This window comes from Dreissena polymorpha, chromosome 12 (assembly GCF_020536995.1).
Source record: "Dreissena polymorpha isolate Duluth1 chromosome 12, UMN_Dpol_1.0, whole genome shotgun sequence".
NCBI lineage: Eukaryota > Metazoa > Mollusca > Bivalvia > Myida > Dreissenidae > Dreissena > Dreissena polymorpha.
Window position 1 is genome coordinate 46965771 of NC_068366.1, and position 20722 is coordinate 46986492.

Consider the following 20722-nt stretch of genomic DNA (forward strand, 5'->3'; position numbering starts at 1 on the left):
GTTTATCTTGACCCTATCTAAGCTAAGTTACAGCAGGGTAAAAAATTAGGTCACAGGATGTGTCCAACTTGGTCAGTATGTTTATCTTGACCCTATCTAAGCTAAGTTACAGCAGGGTAAAAAACAAGGTCACTGGATGTGTCCAACTTGGTCAGTATGTTTATCTTGACCCTATCTAAGCTAAGTTACAGCAGGGTAAAAAACAAGGTCACAGGATGTGTCCAACTTGGTCAGTATGTTTATCTTGACCCCATCTAAGCTAAGTAACAGCAGGGTAAAAAACAAGGTCACTGGATGTGTCCAACTTGGTCAGTATGTTTATCTTGACCCTATCTTAGCTAAGTAACAGCAGGGTAAAAAACAAGGTCACTGGATGTGTCCAACTTGGTCAGTATGTATATCTTGACCCTATCTCAGCTAAGTAACAGCAGGGTAAAAAACTAGGTCACTGGATGTGTCCAACTTGGTCAGTATGTTTATCTTGACCCTATCTAAGCTAAGTAACAGCAGGGTAAAAACAAGGTCACTGGATGTGTCCAACTTGGTCAGTATGTTTATCTTGACCCTATCTAAGCTAAGTAACAGCAAGGTAAAAAACAAGGTCACTGGATGTGTCCAACTTGGTCAGTATGATTATCTTGACCCTATCTAAGCTAAGTAACAGCAGGGTAAAAAACAAGGTCACTGGATGTGTCCAACTTGGTCAGTATGTTTATCTTGACCCTATCTAAGCTAAGTAACAGCAGGGTAAAAAACAAGGTCACTGGAGCAATCTTAGGGGAAAATGCCTCTTTAGAAGTTGCAGTTACATGTGTATGACTTGTTGAAGCTTGGTCAGACTGTGATACTTGACAATATATATGCCAAGTTTGAATTAGGGTCAAACAGGGCCAAAAACTAGGTCACAGAGTAAAAGCTAAGACAAACTATTTGCCTCTCGAAAATCCTTATTTATGACTTAAATTTGTAGAAGATTGGTCAGAATGTTCATCTTTGCAATATAAAGCCCAAGTTTTAATCGAGTTAAAGGTCAATTGATAAAATTTTAGAAAAAAACCATATTAAACACTCTTACCTAACCTTGATGAAATATGGTCAGAATATTTATCTTAATCATATCAGTTATATTGATAATATTAAGGCCATGTAGGAATCTTGGTCAAATGGCCTCAACAACTGTTGTGCCTTGAACTCCAGCCAGTGCTCTAGGGCCATGATGGCCATCTTGTTTAATAAAAATGATTTAACATATATGATATTTGTTTCAGGGGTGGACTTACTAAGAGCGGAACCAGTGTCACAGAAAGTTCATGCAGAAGGCAGTCCACATTTTAATGTGTGGAATTTAAAGAACAATACCAATAAACATATCATACAAACTAAATTAAGAAAGTTTTCAAAGAAAGGAATAAAAGAATTAACACTAGAAATTGTAGGGTTTTCAGTGAAGCATGCATATTCTACATTATTTGGAATATATTTAAAGCAAAAAAAACTTCCATTAATAGAAATTAATTTAGATATAAGAAAGCGTAAAATTATCTTACGTTATCAAGGAGTGAGATCGTTTCAAAGAGTCATTTTATCAGCACCACAATTGGACAATTGGAAAGTGATGTCATTTTCTGTCAACCGGACTCATTTTACTGCTAATATTGGATGTAAGCATGAGTCAGCAGTCCGGTTACGTCAGATGGTGAATACAATACCAATGAAGGCGTCGACTGTCCTGGCAAGTGGACAGAGAGGAGAAGATCCTTTTGTTGTAAGCTTTTTTTTAGACGCAGCATTTATGTAGGGAACATGATGTGTATGAGGCCTTTGAAAGAATAACAGAAACAAATGTTACGTAGATGATAATTAATCTAAGCAATAGGTAACCAACAGTAACCTGATAGTTGTGAACACTATAAGCATTAATTACCTGTATGCATTAATTTGCTTTTTGGTTTTGTTTGATTACATGTTTGATGATATAGGACAACATAATATTACATTAAAGCAATATTGTTTTAATCTATTTCGCATGATTACAGTATAAAACTAATTTATTGATTATACAGTTGAAACGCGATGTGACAAATTGCAATAAAAGGTAATGACTGGATACAACAAATGAGGATGCTGGAACCATCCAATTTCCTTTATATTTAACTACATGTAATTGAAAAATGTAATGGAATGCCATTGAACAAAAGATTCCACTTACAAATGTATTTTTCAGTCTAATTGTTGCATTACAGCTCATTATCTATTGCGATATTCCAAGTGTGAATGTTCACAACCTATGAAGATGGTATTAACATCTGACTTAGCTGGCATGTGTGTGTGTGTTGCAGGGCTCCTTTCTGAAGGCGCACCTTCACCTTGAATCCCTGCAGAGGGGCCAGCTCAGCTGCTACAACCAAGGTAGGTCAACACAAGGTCAATGCAAGACCTATTTTATTGTATATGTCCATGTTTTACCTAAATAAAAGAAATTTGAGGATATTTAGATGAGATATTGATGCTTTTCCACAGGGTCAAGTAATGCAAAAAATGTGTTGAAAGCAGTTAACTGAAATAAATTGTATAATCTTTTAAGACTTTTCTTGTGCATACATTATCACAATTTAGATTCCTTCATTTTAAAATTTCCAGTTTCTTGTTTGTTTAACTCTTATGAACTCAGAAATATTGGAACTTCAAAGCAAGCATTTTGGGTAGAAGGAATTCTCACTTGTATTTCAAGAAACTACTGCTTGTAAGTAATTACATACATTCCTTTAAACAAACAGTTGTGTCCCTGTTGTTTGTTATGCCATAAGCCTTAATTACGCGGTTAAGCACAACCACACTGAAGTAATCATGTGTGGAAATAAAGCTAATCACCCCAGCATTCTGGGCACTTGTAAAACAGTGGTTGGCTGGAGGGGGGGGGGGGGGCATTTAGGATGCTCCTGGAAGGCAAGTATTCCAATCACATACTGATGTTTAATTACCGGGGAATACCTGTTTTATGTTGTTTTTTGTGGTTATAAGATGTATCCCCAGTAGTTCATTTGTTGTGTAGTTTTTTGGCAATGCTGAAATTGCACTGCTCACTTTTGTTCACCAAATGATTCCAACTTCTATGTGGATTGTCCATGGAACCATGGTTTGCCACATTGTTGTTTGTTGGTATAACATTTAGGAATAAGTTCAACATCCAAAAGTGTTACTGTATCTAAAATTCAAGAACAAATAGGCCACAGTTATATGGAAAGTGTGTTCACAGAGCCACACTTATATGGGAAGGTTGTTAATAGGGCCACAGTTATATGGGAAGGGTGTTAACAGGGCCAAACTAATATGGGAAGGGTGTTAATAGGGCCACAGTTATATGGGAAGGGTGTTAACTGGGCCACAGTTATTGTGAAACCATTATTATTCGTCAGGCATCAATTTGTGTCTATTTAGTCAGGTTGTTCACAGGTCCACTGTTACAAATCCACAGTTATATTGGTATGAAGTTCCAAGGTCCACATATATATGGGTATAGAGTTCACAGGTCCACAGTTATATGTGTATAGAATTTACAGGTCCACAGCTATATGGGTACGGAGTTCACAGGTCCACAGCTACATGGGTATGGAGTTCACAGGTCCACAGTTATATGTGTATAGAATTTACAGGTCCACAGCTATATAGTTATTGAGTTCACAGGTCCACAGTTATATGTGTATAGAATTAACAGGTCCACAGCTATATGGGTATGGAGTTCACAGGTCCACAGTTATATGGGCATGGAGTTCATAGGTTGATGATTATATGGGATGGGTGTCATTCAAGAGAAACACTTTAATATGGGAAGGGTGTTCATATGTCCACATTTATGTTCAAGGGGTTTTTACAGATCAATAGGGTTTGTCTGTTAATTGCTATTGTGAAGGTGGTGACACTATTTCAAAAGCTGTGATTAAAAAAATATAATCTCAAAAATCTTGTTCACAAATCGGAAGCAACTCAAATACAAATTGTGAAACAAAAGCAGTCAGTCTCTGTCAGTTGTAAATATTGATTTATGAACATTTTTAAGGGCGTACAGGTCAGAGTGCAAAACTGGATCCACTGAAGTTTTTCAAGTGATGCAGATGATATTTGTATCGAAATAGCCTTCAAAGTTTTATTGGGGCAATTATCGGATTAACGGTCACTGATCATGATATCAAATAATCAATTAACAAGTACTTGGACAATTTGTCACAAAGACCAATAATCAGAATGATAATGTGAGCAAATAAGAACAGAAGAATTGTAAAACGTTAGAATGTCCAAAATCAACCTGACCCAATGTGATTGTTAAAATATGAAAGTGTTAATTTGATGTTCAGATGGTTGATATTTCTTTTACTTTGTTAGATGTTTATTTGTGTGGTACTATGTATTATAAAGTAATTTGGAAATATTTAGTTAGCATTCTCTTTCATTCACTAGTTTGCATTCCATTTGATGACTTTTCTTATTTGTATTGTTTGTCATGTGCAAAAAATCATACAAAAGTAAAGCTTATTACTTCTTAAGTTTCTTTCTCTACTTTATATATATGTGGCATTTATGAGTATTAATAGAGTCAATGACATTAATATTTATTAAATGATTTAAAAGAAATAAAATAAGGGGGGCTCAACCGACATATAACAGTTTTTACTTCGCAAATAATGTAAACATAAAGCTACTTTTTACCAATGCAGATCCACCATTACATTGAAAGTGTGTTCACAGAACCACAGTTATAGGGGAAGTGTGTTAAAAGGTCCACTGTTATACATGTATGAGAAGGGTGTTCATAGGTACAAATATATGGGAAGTGTTTTCACAAGATCAGTTATATGGGAAGGATGTTCACAAGGTCATATTGGAAGTGTGTTAAATGGTCCACAGTTCAATAAAAAGTTTGTTTAATGGTCTGCGGTTATATGAGAAATGTGTTTATTGGTCCACAGTTGTATGAGAAGAGTGTTTAATGATTCAAATTAATATTGGAAGTGTGTTAAATGGTCCACAGTTATATGAGAAGTGTGTTTAATGGTCCGCAGTTATATGGAAAGTGTTTTCATTGGTCCATAGTTATATGGGAAGTGTGTTTATTGGTCCACAGTTATATGGGAAGTGTGATTAATGGTCCACAATTATATGGGAAGTGTGTTTAATGGTCCACAGTTATATGGAAAGTGTGTTTAATGGTCCACAATAATATGGGAAGTGTGTTTAATGGTCCACAGTTATATGGGGAGTGTGTTTAATGGTCTACAATTACGGTATATGGGAAGTTTGTGTAATGGTCCACAATTTTATGAGAAGTGTGTTTAATGGTCCACAGTTATTTGGGAAGTGTGTTTATTGGTTCACAGTTCTATGGAAGTGTGTTTAATGATCACAGTTATATGGGAAGTGTGTTTAATGGTCCACATTTATTTGTTAAGTGTGTTTATTGGTCCACAGTTATTTGAGAAGTGTGTTTAATGGTTCAAATTAATATTGGAAGTGTGTTTAATGGTCCACAGTTATATGGGAAGTGTGTTTAATGGTCCACAGTTATATGGGAACTGTTTTCATTGGTCCACTGGTATATGGGAAGTGTGTTTATTGGTCCACAGTTATATGGGAAGTGTGATTAATGGTCCACAATTATATGGTAAGTGTGTTTAATGGTGCACAGTTATATGGAAAGTGTGTTTAAAGGTCCACAATTATATGGGAAATGTGTTTAATGGTCCATAGTTATATGGGAAGTGTGCTTAATGGTCCACAGTTATATATGGGAAGTGTGTTTAATGGTCAACAATTTTGTGGGAAGTGTTTTTAAAGTCCACAGTTATATTAGAAGTGTGTTTAATGGTCCACCATTATATGGGAAGTGTTTTCATTGGTCAGCAGTTATATGGGAAGTGTTTAATGGTCCACAGTTATATGGGGATTGTGTTCATTGGTCTAAGGTTATATGGGAAGTGTGTTTAATGGTTCACAGTTATATGGGAAGTGTGTTTCATGGTCCACAGTTATATGGGGAGTGTGTTTTATGGTTCACAGTTATGGTCCACAATTATATGGGAAGTGTTTTCATTGGTCAGCTGTTATATGGGAAGTGTTTTAATGGTCCACAGTTATATGGGAAGTGTGTTAATTGGTCTATGGTTATATGGGAAGTGTGTTTAAATGTCCACAGTTATATGGGAAGTGTGTTTAATGGTCCACAGTTTTATGGGAAGTGTGATTAATAGTTCACATTTATATGGGAAGTGTGTTTAATCGTCCACAGTTATATGGGTAGTGTGTTCATTGGTCTATGTTTATATGGGAAGTGTGTTTAATGGTCCACAGTTATATGGGAAGTGTCTTTAATGGTCCTTTGTTATATGGGAAGTGTGTTTAATGGTTCACAGTTATATGGGAAGTGTGTTTAATTGTCCATTGTTAAATGGGAAGTGTGTTCATTGGTCTATGGTTATATAGGAAGGGTGTTTAATGGTCCTTAGTTATATGGAAAGTGTGTTTAATGGTCCACAGTTATATGGGAAGTGTGTTTAATGGTTCACATTTATATGGGAAGTGTGTTTAATCGTCCACAGTTATATGGGAAGTGTGTTCATTGGTCTATGTTTATATGGGAAGTGTGTTTAACGGTCCACAGTTATATGGGAAGTGCGTTTAATGGTCCTTAGTTATATGAGAAGTGTGTTTAATGGTTCTTAGTTATATGGGAAGTGTGTTTAATGGTTCACAGTTATATGGGAAGTGTGTTTAATTGTCCACAGTTATATGGGAAGTGTGTTCATTGGTCTATGGTTATATAGGAAGTGTGTTTAATGGTCCACAGTTATATGGAAAGTGTGTTTGATGGTCCACAGTTATATGGAAAGTGTGTTTAATGGTCCACAGTTATATGGGGAGTGTGTTCATTGGTCTATGGTTATATTGGAAGTGTGTTTAATGGTCCACAGTTATATGGGAAGAGTGGTTAATGGTTCGCAGTTATATGGGAAGTCTTTTCATTGGTCCACAGTTATATGGGAAGTGTGATAAATGGTCCACAGTTATATGGGAAGTGTGTTTAATGGTCCACAGTTATATGGGAAGTGTGTTTTACGGTCCACAAGTATATGGGAAGTGTGTTTAATGGTCCACAGTTATATATGGGAAGTGTGTTTAATGGTCCATATTTATATGGGAAGTGTTTTCATTGGTCCACATTTATATGGTAAGTGTGTTCAATGGTCCACAAGTATATGGGAAGTGTTTTCATCGGTCCACATTTATATGGGTAGTGTGTTTATTGGTCCACAGTTGTAGGGGAAGTGTGTTTAATGGTTCACATTTATATGGGAAGTGTTTTTAATGGTCTGCAGTTATATGGGAAGTGTGTTTAATGGTCCACAGTTATTTGAGAAGTTTGTTTAATGGTCCATAATTATATGGGAAGTGTGTTTACTGGTCCACAATTATATGGAAAGTGTGTTTAATTGTTCACAGTTACATGGGAAGTGCGATTAATGGTTCACAGTTATATGGGAAGTGTGCTTAATTGTCTACAGTTATATGGAAAGTGTTTTCAATGGTCAGCAATTATAAAGGAAGGATGCTTAAAAAAACAAATATACACCAGAACAGTTACATGGAAAGGGTGTTTTCACAATAAAAAGTTATATGAAAGGGTGTTTACAGTACCATGATTTGCTGCATTATTGTTTTGAATCAATGTGGTGAAGCTAGAATCCTTAAGGTTTTGTTTGAATGTTTTTTTTAAATTATGATAATTCATAATTTATATATTCTTATGCCAGTGCCTCGTCCAGACTCCATGAATCCCAGCTTGGACTACGTGAATGACGAAGCTATTAATGGAGATAGGATCCTCCTGTTGGAACAGCAAATCACACTTCTAAACAAACTGGTGGACAGTCTAAAATCTCAGGTAAGTGTAAATCACACCTTTGAATAAACTGGTGGACAGTCTGAACATTCAGGTAAGTGTACATCACATATCTGAACAAACTCGTGGAAACTCTGAAATCTTTGTTAAGTTTTAATCACACTTCTGAATAAACTGATGGACGGTCTTAAATCTCAGGTTAGTGTAAATCACACTTCTAGATAAACATAAATGCTCAAATCTCAGTAAAGTATAACTCACACTTAAGATACCCTGATTTATAGTCATAGTAAAATATAAATCTCCCTTCTAACTGAACAAGTGGAATGTCTCAATAGTCTCAACTATCAGGTAAGTTATCAACTTATTTAAAGTCTCAGTTAAATGATAATCACTCACTTGGATAAGCTTATTGATAATCCTAAATGTCAGTTAAGTGTAAATCACACTTGTATATAAACTGTCAGAATGTCTCAATAGTTTCAAATATCTTGTCAATGTGAATCACCACAAAATCTTCATAGTAATAGTAAATCTTGTGTCCCGGAGATTCATTCCTATGTGCAATGGTTCCTATGTAGTTTTGACAACCTAGACATTTGGTCCTACGTTATTTTGACAACTCGGACAATCGCTTCTACATTATTAAGACAACACAGATTTTCATTTCTACACTTTTTGACATCCAGGACATTTGCTCCTACATGATATTGATACACTGGATATTGTCCTACATGATATTGACACACTGGGTATTGTCCTACATTATATTGACACACTGGATATTGTCCTACATGATATTGACACACTGGATATTGTCCTACATGATATTGATACTCTGGATATTGTCCTACATGATATTGACACACTGGATATTGCCCTACATTATATTGATACACTGGATATTGTCCTACATGATATTGACACACTGGATATTGTTCTACATTATATTGATACACTGGATATTGTCCTACATGATATTGACACACTGGATATTGTCCTACATGATATTGATACACAGGATATTGTCCTACATGATATTGATACACTGGATATTGTCCTACATGATATGATACACTGGATATTGTCCTACATGATATGATACACTGGCTATTGTCCTACAAGATATTGATACACTGGATAATGTCCTACATGATATTGCCACACTGGATATTGTCCTACATGATATTGACACACTGGATATTGTCCTACATGATATTGATACACTGGATATTGTCCTACATGATATGATACACTGGATATTGTCCTACATGATATTGACACACTGGATATTGTCCTACATGATATTGACACACTAGATATTGCCCTACATCATATTGACACACTGGATATTGTCCTACATTATTGCTTTCCCAGACATCTGTTTCTAAATTAAATTTATTAGAGTACCGGTAAGTGTCATTTTGTGAACGGATTAAAAAATGAATATGACACTCTCAGCAATTTCTTTACCGGTATTTTTAAGTGAAGTTGAAAGTACATTTGAAGAATTGTGCCATTACTTTAATGCATATTGTTTTCAAAGTTTGCTACATCAAAGGTAAAGAATCGATAAATTGTTTATGTAAAACTGTTCTTTTGAGCAAATTACTTTCAAGTTTACATTATTACAACTATTGCCACTTAGCCTCACTATGTAAATCCTAGCTTATCCTCATTATGAAGGGCTTGATTGATTATAAGCACCCAGCAGTGCCATATTGGTGGAGAGTTTGGACCAGATCTGATGGTCTTGAAATCTGCAAGTGTGAGACAGGAAGTTGGTTAATGACTTTTGCAGAGATGAGATGTTTAGTGTTTGAATTGTTCTTTAATGAAGCATGTACCTTTGTATCTCCTGTGCACCATTCATTTCTGAAATGCATTTAGCAGACAGAAACACTTGCCTTTGACTTCTGGCGGTCCTCAAAATGTCATAAAACTCAATTACTTTATATTGGCATGCTGTGTCTGTCTTTAAAATGTAAAAAATATTTTTAAAGTTGTGATGGAAACAATAAAATATTAGGAGGCAATATGTACAACAGACATATTGACTTTACGGTTCTTTTTCATACATTTGTATGTTTTGAGGTATTTTAGTTGAAAATTGTTATTGTTTAATGTTTACTACCCTCCATCACTTTAAACAGTAAAATATAACTGTAATGGACAATAAAAATGAAATATTGAATCATTATTGAACTTTTGCAGCTTTTCATCGACCATTTTTACCACCTAAAGGCAGTCTAGGTAAAGTCTGGGTCATATAAAATCTCTTTCAGGGTCATGAAAGCAAGACCCTGAGAGGTTGGTATTTAGTACATGACTCGTGATCAGTTAATTGAATGTGTATCATACTGAAGCAGCATATTTTCATCAGGTTGCACTGCACCATTTCAGAACACGGACCTCAGCAGTCGGGTCAGTGAGCTAGAGGATACATGCAACTGTATAGAAGAGTGTCAGTGGCAGGGACGTGTGTTTGACCTTGGGGAGACCTGGAGTCCAGACAACTGCACTGTCTGCATATGTGAGGTATGAACTCATTACCCATAATTAGATATGAGCCTTTTAATGTGTTTTTGGTAAAAAAGAAATCTCTTCATTGCAAAAGTCCAGTTGAAGCAGAAAGTGTTGTCAATGATAAGCCTCTTGGGACTGCACAGGCTAATCTGGGACGACACTGAATGCTTATGAATTAAACCCTGTTTTCCCAGAGCAAGGCTCCTGTGTTTTTAGCTCAACTGGTGGTAAAGTGGATCTCTCCTGCAACACAATGGATGCTTTTTTGGACATTCATATATCCCGCTTTAAAAACACGGGCGTATTATGGGAACACCTTCGGCGGAAAGCGTCCAGGAAAAGGATGTCCGCTCAATTTTTCAGAAAGTTTAAATGCAATCATCATGAAACTTGGTGATAATGTTTGTGGGCATAATATCTTATGAAACTTGGTGAAAACGTTTGTGGGCATTATATGTTGTGAAACTTGGTGATAATTTTTGTGGGCATAATATCTTGGCCAATTTTGATAACAAACTAGATTGCATTAAACACATCAGATGATGTTACTTAAATTATAGAACATTGGAAAACTAAACATTGTCTGCTCTCTCTCTCTCTTTTGAGAAAATACTGCCAATGGATTTTTATTTTCTAAATCTGATCATGATATAAATTTCAAAGCATGTAGATAAGGGCTGGACTTAAACACAAACAAAATTTTTCCTATTTAACTACTTACACTAGATTAATTGTGCTTATTGTGGGAGAGCAAGAACAAAATGTAAAACAGGTCATATTTGGGACAACAGATGCATTAGGGACTTCATTTTTTGTAAGCAATCTTAACCAAACTTTGGACTTTGACAAACATTGACTTTCTTATTTATCTAATCTTGACCAAACTAGTACAGTTTTGTATTATATACCTGTTTAATGCTTTTAATAAAATAAAGGTTGTATGAATTGTTGAAATAAATCCCGTATTATGTTACTCGCTGTTTTCCGATTCCGTATTACCAGACTAGCCGGACTACTTTCTTCAACCCATTTAATGACGTCACATTACGCGCACCGAAAATAGGAAACCCCTATTTAATATTACGAAATATATGACGTAGTACATCGTGTGACGTCATTTCTGTGACGAAAAACAATAGTTTCATTTAAACTCTCTGGAATTTAAGGACATGTCTGACGTGGTGTTTTTTAACAGTAAACTATTTGTTTAAAACATCGAACGAATGCAAAACGTATTTCAGAGTGTGTGTTTATCATGCATAAATGTAAATTTCGATAGGAATACAATAAAATAGTGTGGTTTAAACTAAGTTTTGATAAAGACATAGAAGAATAGTAGTGGAAGTGCATATCGTTTCAACGTTTTTGTTATAAACATTGGATTGAAGTTGTCAACTTAATTGTTATAAACATTGGATGAACGATGTCATTAAGGTAAGCGTGTTGGAAACCTGTGTTTTCCTGGTTCAAATGTTAATATGTTAATTTACATAAACTGTATTCATTCGCGTCTTAAATTAACTATGGCGTACCGTTTTAGTCATTGTTTTGTCAGTTTTGTTAAAGCAAAAAAATACAATTGTTAACTGTTTTCGTTAGTTGTTGTATATAATAAAAGAAATATTACGCTAGTCAATTGTTTCAAGAGTTTGTATCAGTCTCGTGGCTTTTGCTATTTCGCGTCACACTCGAGGCTCCGCCTCTCGTGTGATACGTCACCACACAAGCCACTCGACTGATACAAACTCTTGGAACAATTGACTAGCGTAATATTCCTTATGTATTACTATAAGGTCATACTTGAAGTAAAATACCCATATTGGTTTGACCATTATCTGCATCACACTCGTCACACTCGTCAATTGCAAGAAACAGAAGTAAAATAAACGTCTTTTTTAAGAAAGTTTTAAATGCAATGTTATATCAGCTGTCAGACCTGGTCACAGTACTCAGGTGAGCACTTGGAGCCGTCATGACCCTCTGGTTTTGTTTGCTTGTGTTACAGTTTGGCCACAATTTAATAAGACTTTTTAATTTCTGAATATAAATTAATAATATTTATTTTCGCGGAAACGAGTGTTGTTTACTGGTTTCTATAGATACGATTTCGGAATACTTTGTCTGTTTCCTTATGTAACGTTATGTACGGATTGCCTCGGTCGAGATCATTAGTACAATAGAATTACGCAGTTTCTGTTTCTGTGATGGTGTTTAGATTGCCAAAAACGTTTACAATTTATATCTCGATCAATCTTCGGAAACGCCTCGCGGCAGAAAAAGGAAGCAAGTGGAAACAATAGATGGACAATACTCAATTTCTGCAACCCGACTCAGATAGTGTTTTTTATATTGATTTTGAGGAGATTTTTCGTGCTTCATTTAGTGTTCGTGCTCCATAAAGTGTTCCTTTCAATACAAACTACGAAGCGGGGTGCAGTGTTACTGGGGAATCTGTTTCTACATTCAGAGACGTTATCTATGTCTTTGCTACATTAAGTTTTGATTAAGCAAATAATCGGGGGCGACTCCTGAATACGGGTCAGTCACACGAATAACGGCGTTAAGCGCACAATGACTTGGCCGTGCACAGGCCAGTCTCGCTGAAACAACTCATGGCGAGGGGCGATTATGTGAACGCCCTAAGTACATTCTATTTAATTTTCAAAAATATATATTCAGAACATTTCCGTAAAAAATTGACTCAGTATTTTAAACAAATAATCTTAGGGTTTTTTTTGTGGCAATATAGCATGTTCTATCAAAATGATAACTCGTTTTGGTGTTGTTTGTGCACGTTATTTTATTCTAGCAAAACGTTTCTTTTTCTCCTCGCAGCAATTGTTTATAAAATTCTCTTCTCACAGAAATCCAATACTTAATTGTGTCTACCTTATTTATAGCTTGTTTTCAGTGTGATCACAGTCTGTTATCATGTCCTAGCTGAAACACCACGTTTAGTATATCTGGCATTTGTTAGAAAAACATTTGCCCTGCACAAATCCTAACTCTGAGATAACAGCGACAATTTTGTAGAAACTTAGCAAACATGTATTTAAGTGAACAATTTTGTCAGTGCGGGAAAATTCTGCTTGCCGGAGGGTTGGATGGGCATGCGTACTTATTCTACAAGATGTATCTCTACAAGCTAAGCTTAACGACAATTACTCAACAAATTGGCTCGAATGGACATTGGGCTTCATGCGTAGTATATCAAAGTAATTAAAAAGTTAAGCTTAAAAAATAGTAGCAATGCCGTAGGGGAAAAACTTGTATGTGTCAAATTGTATTCAATGTCCGAGTTAAAGTGTGTAATCACTGGTTAAGCGATTATTGTTATAAAATGACCAAGTTTAAAAGTGTGGAATCGCTGGTTGAGCGAGTAAAAAAGTGTGAAATCGCTGGTCGAGCGATAATTGGTATTAAATGTCCGATTTAAAAGTAATGGTCAAGTGACCATTGGTGTAAAGAGTGTGTAAAGGTATTGTGTTAATGGTCAAGTGATCATTGGTATAAAAAGTGTGTAAAGGTATTGTGTTAATGGTCAAGTGACCATTGGTATAAAAAAGTGTGTAAAGGTATTGTGTTAATGGTCAAGTGACCATTGGTATAAAAAGTGTGTAAAGGTATTGTGTTAATGGTCAAGTGACCATTGGTATAAAAAGTGGTCTGTACGGGTATAGTCGCTGGTTGAGAGATTAATGGTCAAGCGACTGGTAGAGCTAGGCTTAGCCCAATCAAGTGAATGGTTTTTCCTGGCCCGGTCGCTTGATGAGCAAGAACATTTTTATTTTGGGTAGGCGGTGTTGCTACTATAGCAACGTTACTTCACATCGGTAATTTAATGTGTGCTCGTCTACCTCCAGTAGGCATAATTTTCGGCTGTTTCTGTTTATCGCTGCGGCCATTATATTCCACTCTCTTACTTGCATAATATATTACATAGATCTGTTTATACGTGTACATTCAATTTCATTTGTGTGATGTTTATTGGGAGGCAAAATATATTGGAATAATGTCATTAAACTAGTTAACTGAACTAATGTGTTGTTCAATCATTGCAGTCATAAAATAAATAATTATTTAAAAACATTACTCTGAACTACAAATATTTATTTTTTCTTTGTTAATTGTGAAAAAGTTTTTTTGGGCATTTTGACAACATGGTAAAAAATTAAATAACCTAAAAATAGCTTAAATAGGTGTGATTTCAATGCTGTATGACATTTCGTTCAATAATTTCAATAAATTTGATAGGTAAATTCAATACTTAAAAGTATATTTTGTAAACTGAAATATTATTCCTCGTCATATTATAGTAAGTAAACTAAAATGTGACATTTTTACAAATAATTATAGACTTATACATGTACAACTTAATTTCTTATTTTTCTTTTAATGGATTTCAAGTTTATTAGATTTTTAGTGTTCTTTTCTGCTTTATGTCATTCTTGAGAATTGCTTATTCTGTTTAGCTGTTTGTATAATTAAGATGTTTATTTATTTCATGTTTACGTAAGAATGGAAGACCCGACTGTCTGATAAGAACAGATGTGCCGTCCTGCAAAAGTAAGTACTCTGCAGATCCGTTATATCGTGGTTTGCAGGATCCACGGATATAACTTGTATCCATTTGTTTAGTTCTTGTTTGTGTTTTTGTTTTTCTTGTTTGCTTTGGATGTGATGTATGATCCAGTATCTGGGAAGCAATTAATCAACAACAGTATATGTTTACATAAGGAATTGTTATGCTATGTGAATTATTTAGATTTCTTTGAACAAAAAATTGAATATATTTTGTTAATTATCTGTCTCTCATGTAGATTTAGATATACTGAGAAAACTAAGTTGGTGTTATATAATGAACAGATTATTCAATGAGGCTTTGAAAACCTGAACCAGAAGCCTTCAAGAAAATAAGCTTTACCAATGTTATGAAATACTTACAAAGCATTCTATTTCTCCCATCATTTTCTTTGTGGTATAAATGCTCAAAGCAGAGACACCAAAAATAAATACACTTTAATGGCATACAAAAGAATTAACAGTATGCGAACTGAGTTGAATGTTGGTCAAGTAATAAAAAATAAAATGAAATAAACATTCATTATTTTACTCAAAATATTTCCAATCAAATTCAGACTGAACTGTAAAGCAGCAAACCCATTTCTGTATGGTTTCCAGCCCCATGCCGGAATAACCCCTGTCTGAACTACGGTGAGTGTGTGGCAACCAACGAGACCCTGTCAGTGGGGGCAGCCATGTTTGATGATGACTTCCTGTGCGTGTGTCAGCCGCCTTATGATGGTCAGTACTGTGAGGTGAAGGAGAACCCCTGTGTGTGGCCCCAGAACCCCGGCATCTGTGACCTCAACCTGCCCCGATACTACTTTGATATGGACCTCCAGGACTGTCTGCTTTTCAACTACACAGGTATGCAGTAGTGGTGGTGGGAGAACAGGATAGAGAACTAAATTAGCATGTATTATCCCTTGAATATAGGATGATGTCTGTGGATTATGTATTTGGTAACTTACAGTGGTGGGAAAAATTTTAATTATATTTTAAGCTCACCTGAGCACAATGTGCTCATGGTGAGCTTTTGTGCTCGCCTTTTGTCCGTCGTCCGCTGTCCGTCGTCCGTCATGCGACGTCAACATTTGCCTTGTTCACTCTCATGAGGCCACATTAATTGTCCAATCTTCATGAAATTTGGTCAGAAGATTGGTTTCAATGATATCTTGGATGAGTTCAGAAATGGTGACGTTTGCTTGAAAAACATGGCTGCCAAGGGGCGGGGCATTTTTCCCTATATGGCTATATATGGCTATAGCAAAATCTTGTTAACACTCTAGAGGCCACATTTATTGTCCGATCCTCATAAAACTTGGTCAGAAGATTCATCCCAATAATATCTTGGACAAGTTCCAAAATGATGTCGGTTGGTTGAAAAACATGGCCGCCAGGGGGCGGGGCATTTTTCCTTATATGGCTATAGTAAAACCTTGTTAACACTCTAGAGGCCACATTTATTTTCCGATCTTCATGAAACTTGCTCAGAAGATTTGTCCCACTGATATCTTGGATGAGTTCAGAAATGGTAACCTTTGCTTGAAAAACATGGCTGCCAAGGGGCAGGGCATTTTTCCTTATATGGCTATATATGACTATTGTAAAATCTTGTTAACACTCTAGAGGCCACATTTATTGTCCAATCTTCATGAAACTTGGTCAGAAGATTCATCCCAATAATATCTTGGACGAGTTCCAAAATGATGTCGGTTGTTTGAAAAACATGGCCGCCATGGGGCGGGGCATTTTTCCTTATATGGCTATAGTAAAACCTTGTTAACACTCTAGAGGCCACATTTATTGTCCGATCTTCATGAAACTTGCTCAGAAGATTTGTCCCACTGATATCTTGGATGAGTTCAGAAATGGTAACCTTTGCTTGAAAAACATGGCTGCCAAGGGGCGGGGCATTTTTCCTTATATGGCTATATATGACTATAGTAAAATCTTGTTAACACTCTAGAGGCCACATTTATTGTCCAATCTTCATGAAACTTGGTCAGAAGATTCATCCTAATAATATCTTGGACGCAGGGCTTTTTTCCTTGACTTTGTGAATCGGCCCTGGCCCCCTCACTTTGTGAAAAAATGAGTCGCGAACTTTTTAAAATTGTGAAAAATTGAGTCGCGAAAGTTTCAATATTTTGAAAAATTGAGTCGCGAACATCTTAAAATTGTGAAAAATTGAGTCGCGAACTTCTCAAAATTGTGAAACCGAGTCGTTAAATTGTTTAAATTGTGAAAAACGGCCGATTTTGTAAAATTCACGGCCATGTTAGGTTTGTGAATTGTCCCTGGCAAAATTGTGAAATGTCCTTCCACGGCCACTCGCAAAAAAAGGCAAAAAAGCCTTGGGACGAGTTCGAAAATAATGCCGGTTGGTTGAAAAACATGGCCGCCAGGGGGCGGGGCATTTTTCCTTATATGGCTATAGTAAAACCTTGTTAACACTCTAGAGGCCACATTTATTGTCCAATCTTGATGAAATATGGTCAGAAGATTTGTCTTAGTGATATCTTCGATGAGTTCGAAAATGGTTACGTTTGCTTGAAAAACATGGCCGCCAAGGGGCGGGGCATTTTTCCTTATATGGCTATATAAGGCTATAGTGAAATCTTGTTAACACTCTAGAGGCCACATTTATAGTCTGATCTTCATGAAACTCGGTCAGAAGATTCATCCCAATTATATCTTGGAAGAGTTCAAAAATGATGCTGGTTGGTTGAAAAACATGGCCACCACGGGGGCGGGGCTATTTTCCTTATACATGTATGGCTATAGTAAAACCTTGTTAACACTCTAGAGGTCACATTTATTTTCCGATCATCATGAAACTTGGTCAGAAGATTTGTCCCAATGATATCTTGGATGAGTTCGAAAATGGTTTTGGTTGCTTTAAAAACATGGCCACCAGGGGTGGGGCATTTTTCCTTATATGGCTATATATGGCTATAGTAAAACCTTGTTAACACTCTAGAGGCCACATTTATTGTCCATTCTTCATGAAATTTGGTCTGAAGATTGGTCTCAATGATATCTTGGATGAGTGTGAAAATAATTATGTTTGCTTGAAAAAAATGGCTTCCAAGGGGCATGGCATTTTTCCTTATATGGCTATACTAAAATCTTGTTAACACTCTAGAGGCCACATTTACTATCCGATCTTCATGAAACTTGGTCAGAAGATTCATCCCGATAATATCTTGGACGAGTTCAAAAATGATGCCGGTTAGTTGAAAAACATGGCTGCCAGGGGGCGGGGCATTTTTCCTTATATGGCTATAGTAAAACCTTGTTAACACTCTAGAAGCCACATTTATTTTCCGATCTTCGTGAAACTTGGTCAGAAGATTTATCCCAATAATATCTTGTTATCTCAGGTGAGCGACTTTGGGCCTTTCAGGCGCTCTTGTTATACTTTAATTTATCACATGCCATACCCTCTTTCCCATGTAATATAACCATTGCATATATTTTTATCTTACACATGTGTAATATACTTTTTAAGCGTTTTCATTGGCTTAGTTTTTGTTTTTTGACTAATCGCATTTTGTTATTTTGCTGAAATGACGTTGCAATGTCAAATGATGTCATTAAATATAAACAACATTCAGGATTTATCAATATGTTTGCGTAAATATTTATTTAATTTGCTCATTTAAAAGCATGTGATAAAAAAGATCTGACACTCATTGTCATATCATACCATTTTTTATTAAACTCGTCCAGGAAATTCGTTAGTAAGCTCGCCAAAGGCTTGCTTACTTACAAAATTCATGAACTCATTTAATAAAATATGGTATGATATGATCAGTGTCAGTGTCAGATCTTACATGTATCATTTACATGAATCTCATACCTACTAATGTACTGTTCTTATGTCAGGGTGTGGTGGGAATGTCAACAACTATGAGACCCTCGAGGAATGTCGCTCACTGACCCTGATTGGGGCCTGCTGTTTCCGTAGTTACTCTGTGAAGCCAGCAGACGTCCTGGACAGCACACAGCAAGAGGTGTTTGGATGCAAGGTATGAGATAGTAGAGGGAATTCATGCTTTTATTCAGCAAGAGTTCAGCAAGTAACTGTTGAGTCAGCTTAACAAGATGGGGGTGGGGGTATCAAGCAATGCACTTGTCCCTCCAGTTGTGGGTATTGACATACTTTATAATGTACAAATATGCCTACATCCCGAATTCTTGTCCAGACTATAACATCATCATTTAAAATTAAAAAATTACTTGCCATAACCATTTGACCCAAACTCAAAGGTTAAGGTCACGCTTAGAAGTAAAAATCAAATAAAGCCACATTTACATGCAGCTAGTTTGAAATGCAACTTCATAGTTTACCAGATAATTAAAAATAATTTGCTGTATTTTTGTGAACAATTGTTTGTTTGTCAGTATGTTTGTGATCAACAGTAACTGATTTGTTTGCATTTTTTGCAAATTTTCCCACAAAATGTGTAAAATAAGAATGTACTTGGCATATTTAACAAGGAAACCAATTTTGTTATAAAACCCGATAGTTGTCCCTTAGTCTGTTAAATACCCCAATGTGACTGCAATGTTATAGTTCTAAGTGACAGTTTTAATACTTCTACCTCCTGGACCATTCAGGAGATCACTCTGTCAGAGTGCCAGACCACGCACCGTCAGCTGGTGGGGGACAAACGTATCGAGGTGATCTCCTTCTACCCCAATGTGACGTGCGCTAGCGCAGGCTGCGGGACGAAGGTGGAACTGCAGTGCACAATAGACGGCAAGGTGTACCAGGTCGGGGAGAGGGCCTTCCTGGGCTGCCAGGAGTGCACGTGTGAGAGATCAGGACAGTTTGTCTGCAAGTAAGCCTCCATAGGTTCAGTTGGTCAGCTCAACCTCTCTTATAAAAATACATAAACAATGACGTTTTACTCATAATGCCAATTAATTAGGGATGGCAAAAGTATTTAAATATTGAAATATGTGATTGAATGATGGATACTTGACTAGTTGCAACACTATTTGAATGTTTTAAAATATGTATTATTCTTAAAAAGCTTGGTGTCAGTTTCCAGTTAAATGCCAGGTAGTAGGTCAGTCATCACCGATATTGTGTTGTTGCAACTATTGCTTTTCGACTTGTGAAAACCAAAACAATATGAATACACTTTTAGTCCTTATAGCTGGAATATTTGGGTTATATTGTACAATTTTAGAATACCATGTTGTTAGTTGCCTGTCAGTCCATACATTTGTACATCTCTTTGTTGTTAAACTCCTTCTTCTAACCACTTCAACTACAGAATCACTGGGCTGAATTTAATGTAACTTTACAGGATTGATTGTTGGGTGACCATCTTTAAAAGTTGTTCAAATCTTTCTAGTAAATTGCATACCCCGGTATGTACCAGAGCTACCATTAATCACTACTGGTTACCTAAATTGCAACATTTAGCAAGAAAATGCCTTTTGAATAAAGTATTTGTAATTATTTTGCTGACCAGACAAAAATGGGATTTTTAATGAGAATAATAGAAGTGCAATTGATTAAAGAGTGTTTTTTTTAGGTCTTTTTGTTGTAATTATCCCCCGCCAGAGGCGGAGGGATATTGTTTTGGCGTTGTCCGTCCGGCTGTCTGTCCGGCCGTCCGTCCAGCCAGCACTTTTGTGTCCGGAGCCATATTTTGGAAGTGCTTTGGCGGATTTCATTGAAACTTGTTATGAGTATATATATGGATAAGAGGATGATGCCTG

At 36.1% G+C, this 20722-nt stretch overlaps 1 protein-coding gene across 1 annotated transcript in view; it reads left to right on the forward strand.

The window, feature by feature from the left end:
• Positions 1-20722, forward strand: part of LOC127853557 (uncharacterized) — a 69321-nt gene that overhangs the window by 7142 nt on the left and 41457 nt on the right. Inside the window, exons 2-9 of the mRNA XM_052388150.1 lie at positions 1269-1765; positions 2340-2409; positions 7803-7933; positions 10295-10429; positions 14935-14983; positions 15599-15847; positions 18872-19014; positions 19607-19830. Coding sequence (XP_052244110.1) covers positions 1269-1765; positions 2340-2409; positions 7803-7933; positions 10295-10429; positions 14935-14983; positions 15599-15847; positions 18872-19014; positions 19607-19830 — 1498 coding nt within the window. The remainder of the gene's footprint in view (positions 1-1268; positions 1766-2339; positions 2410-7802; positions 7934-10294; positions 10430-14934; positions 14984-15598; positions 15848-18871; positions 19015-19606; positions 19831-20722) is intronic.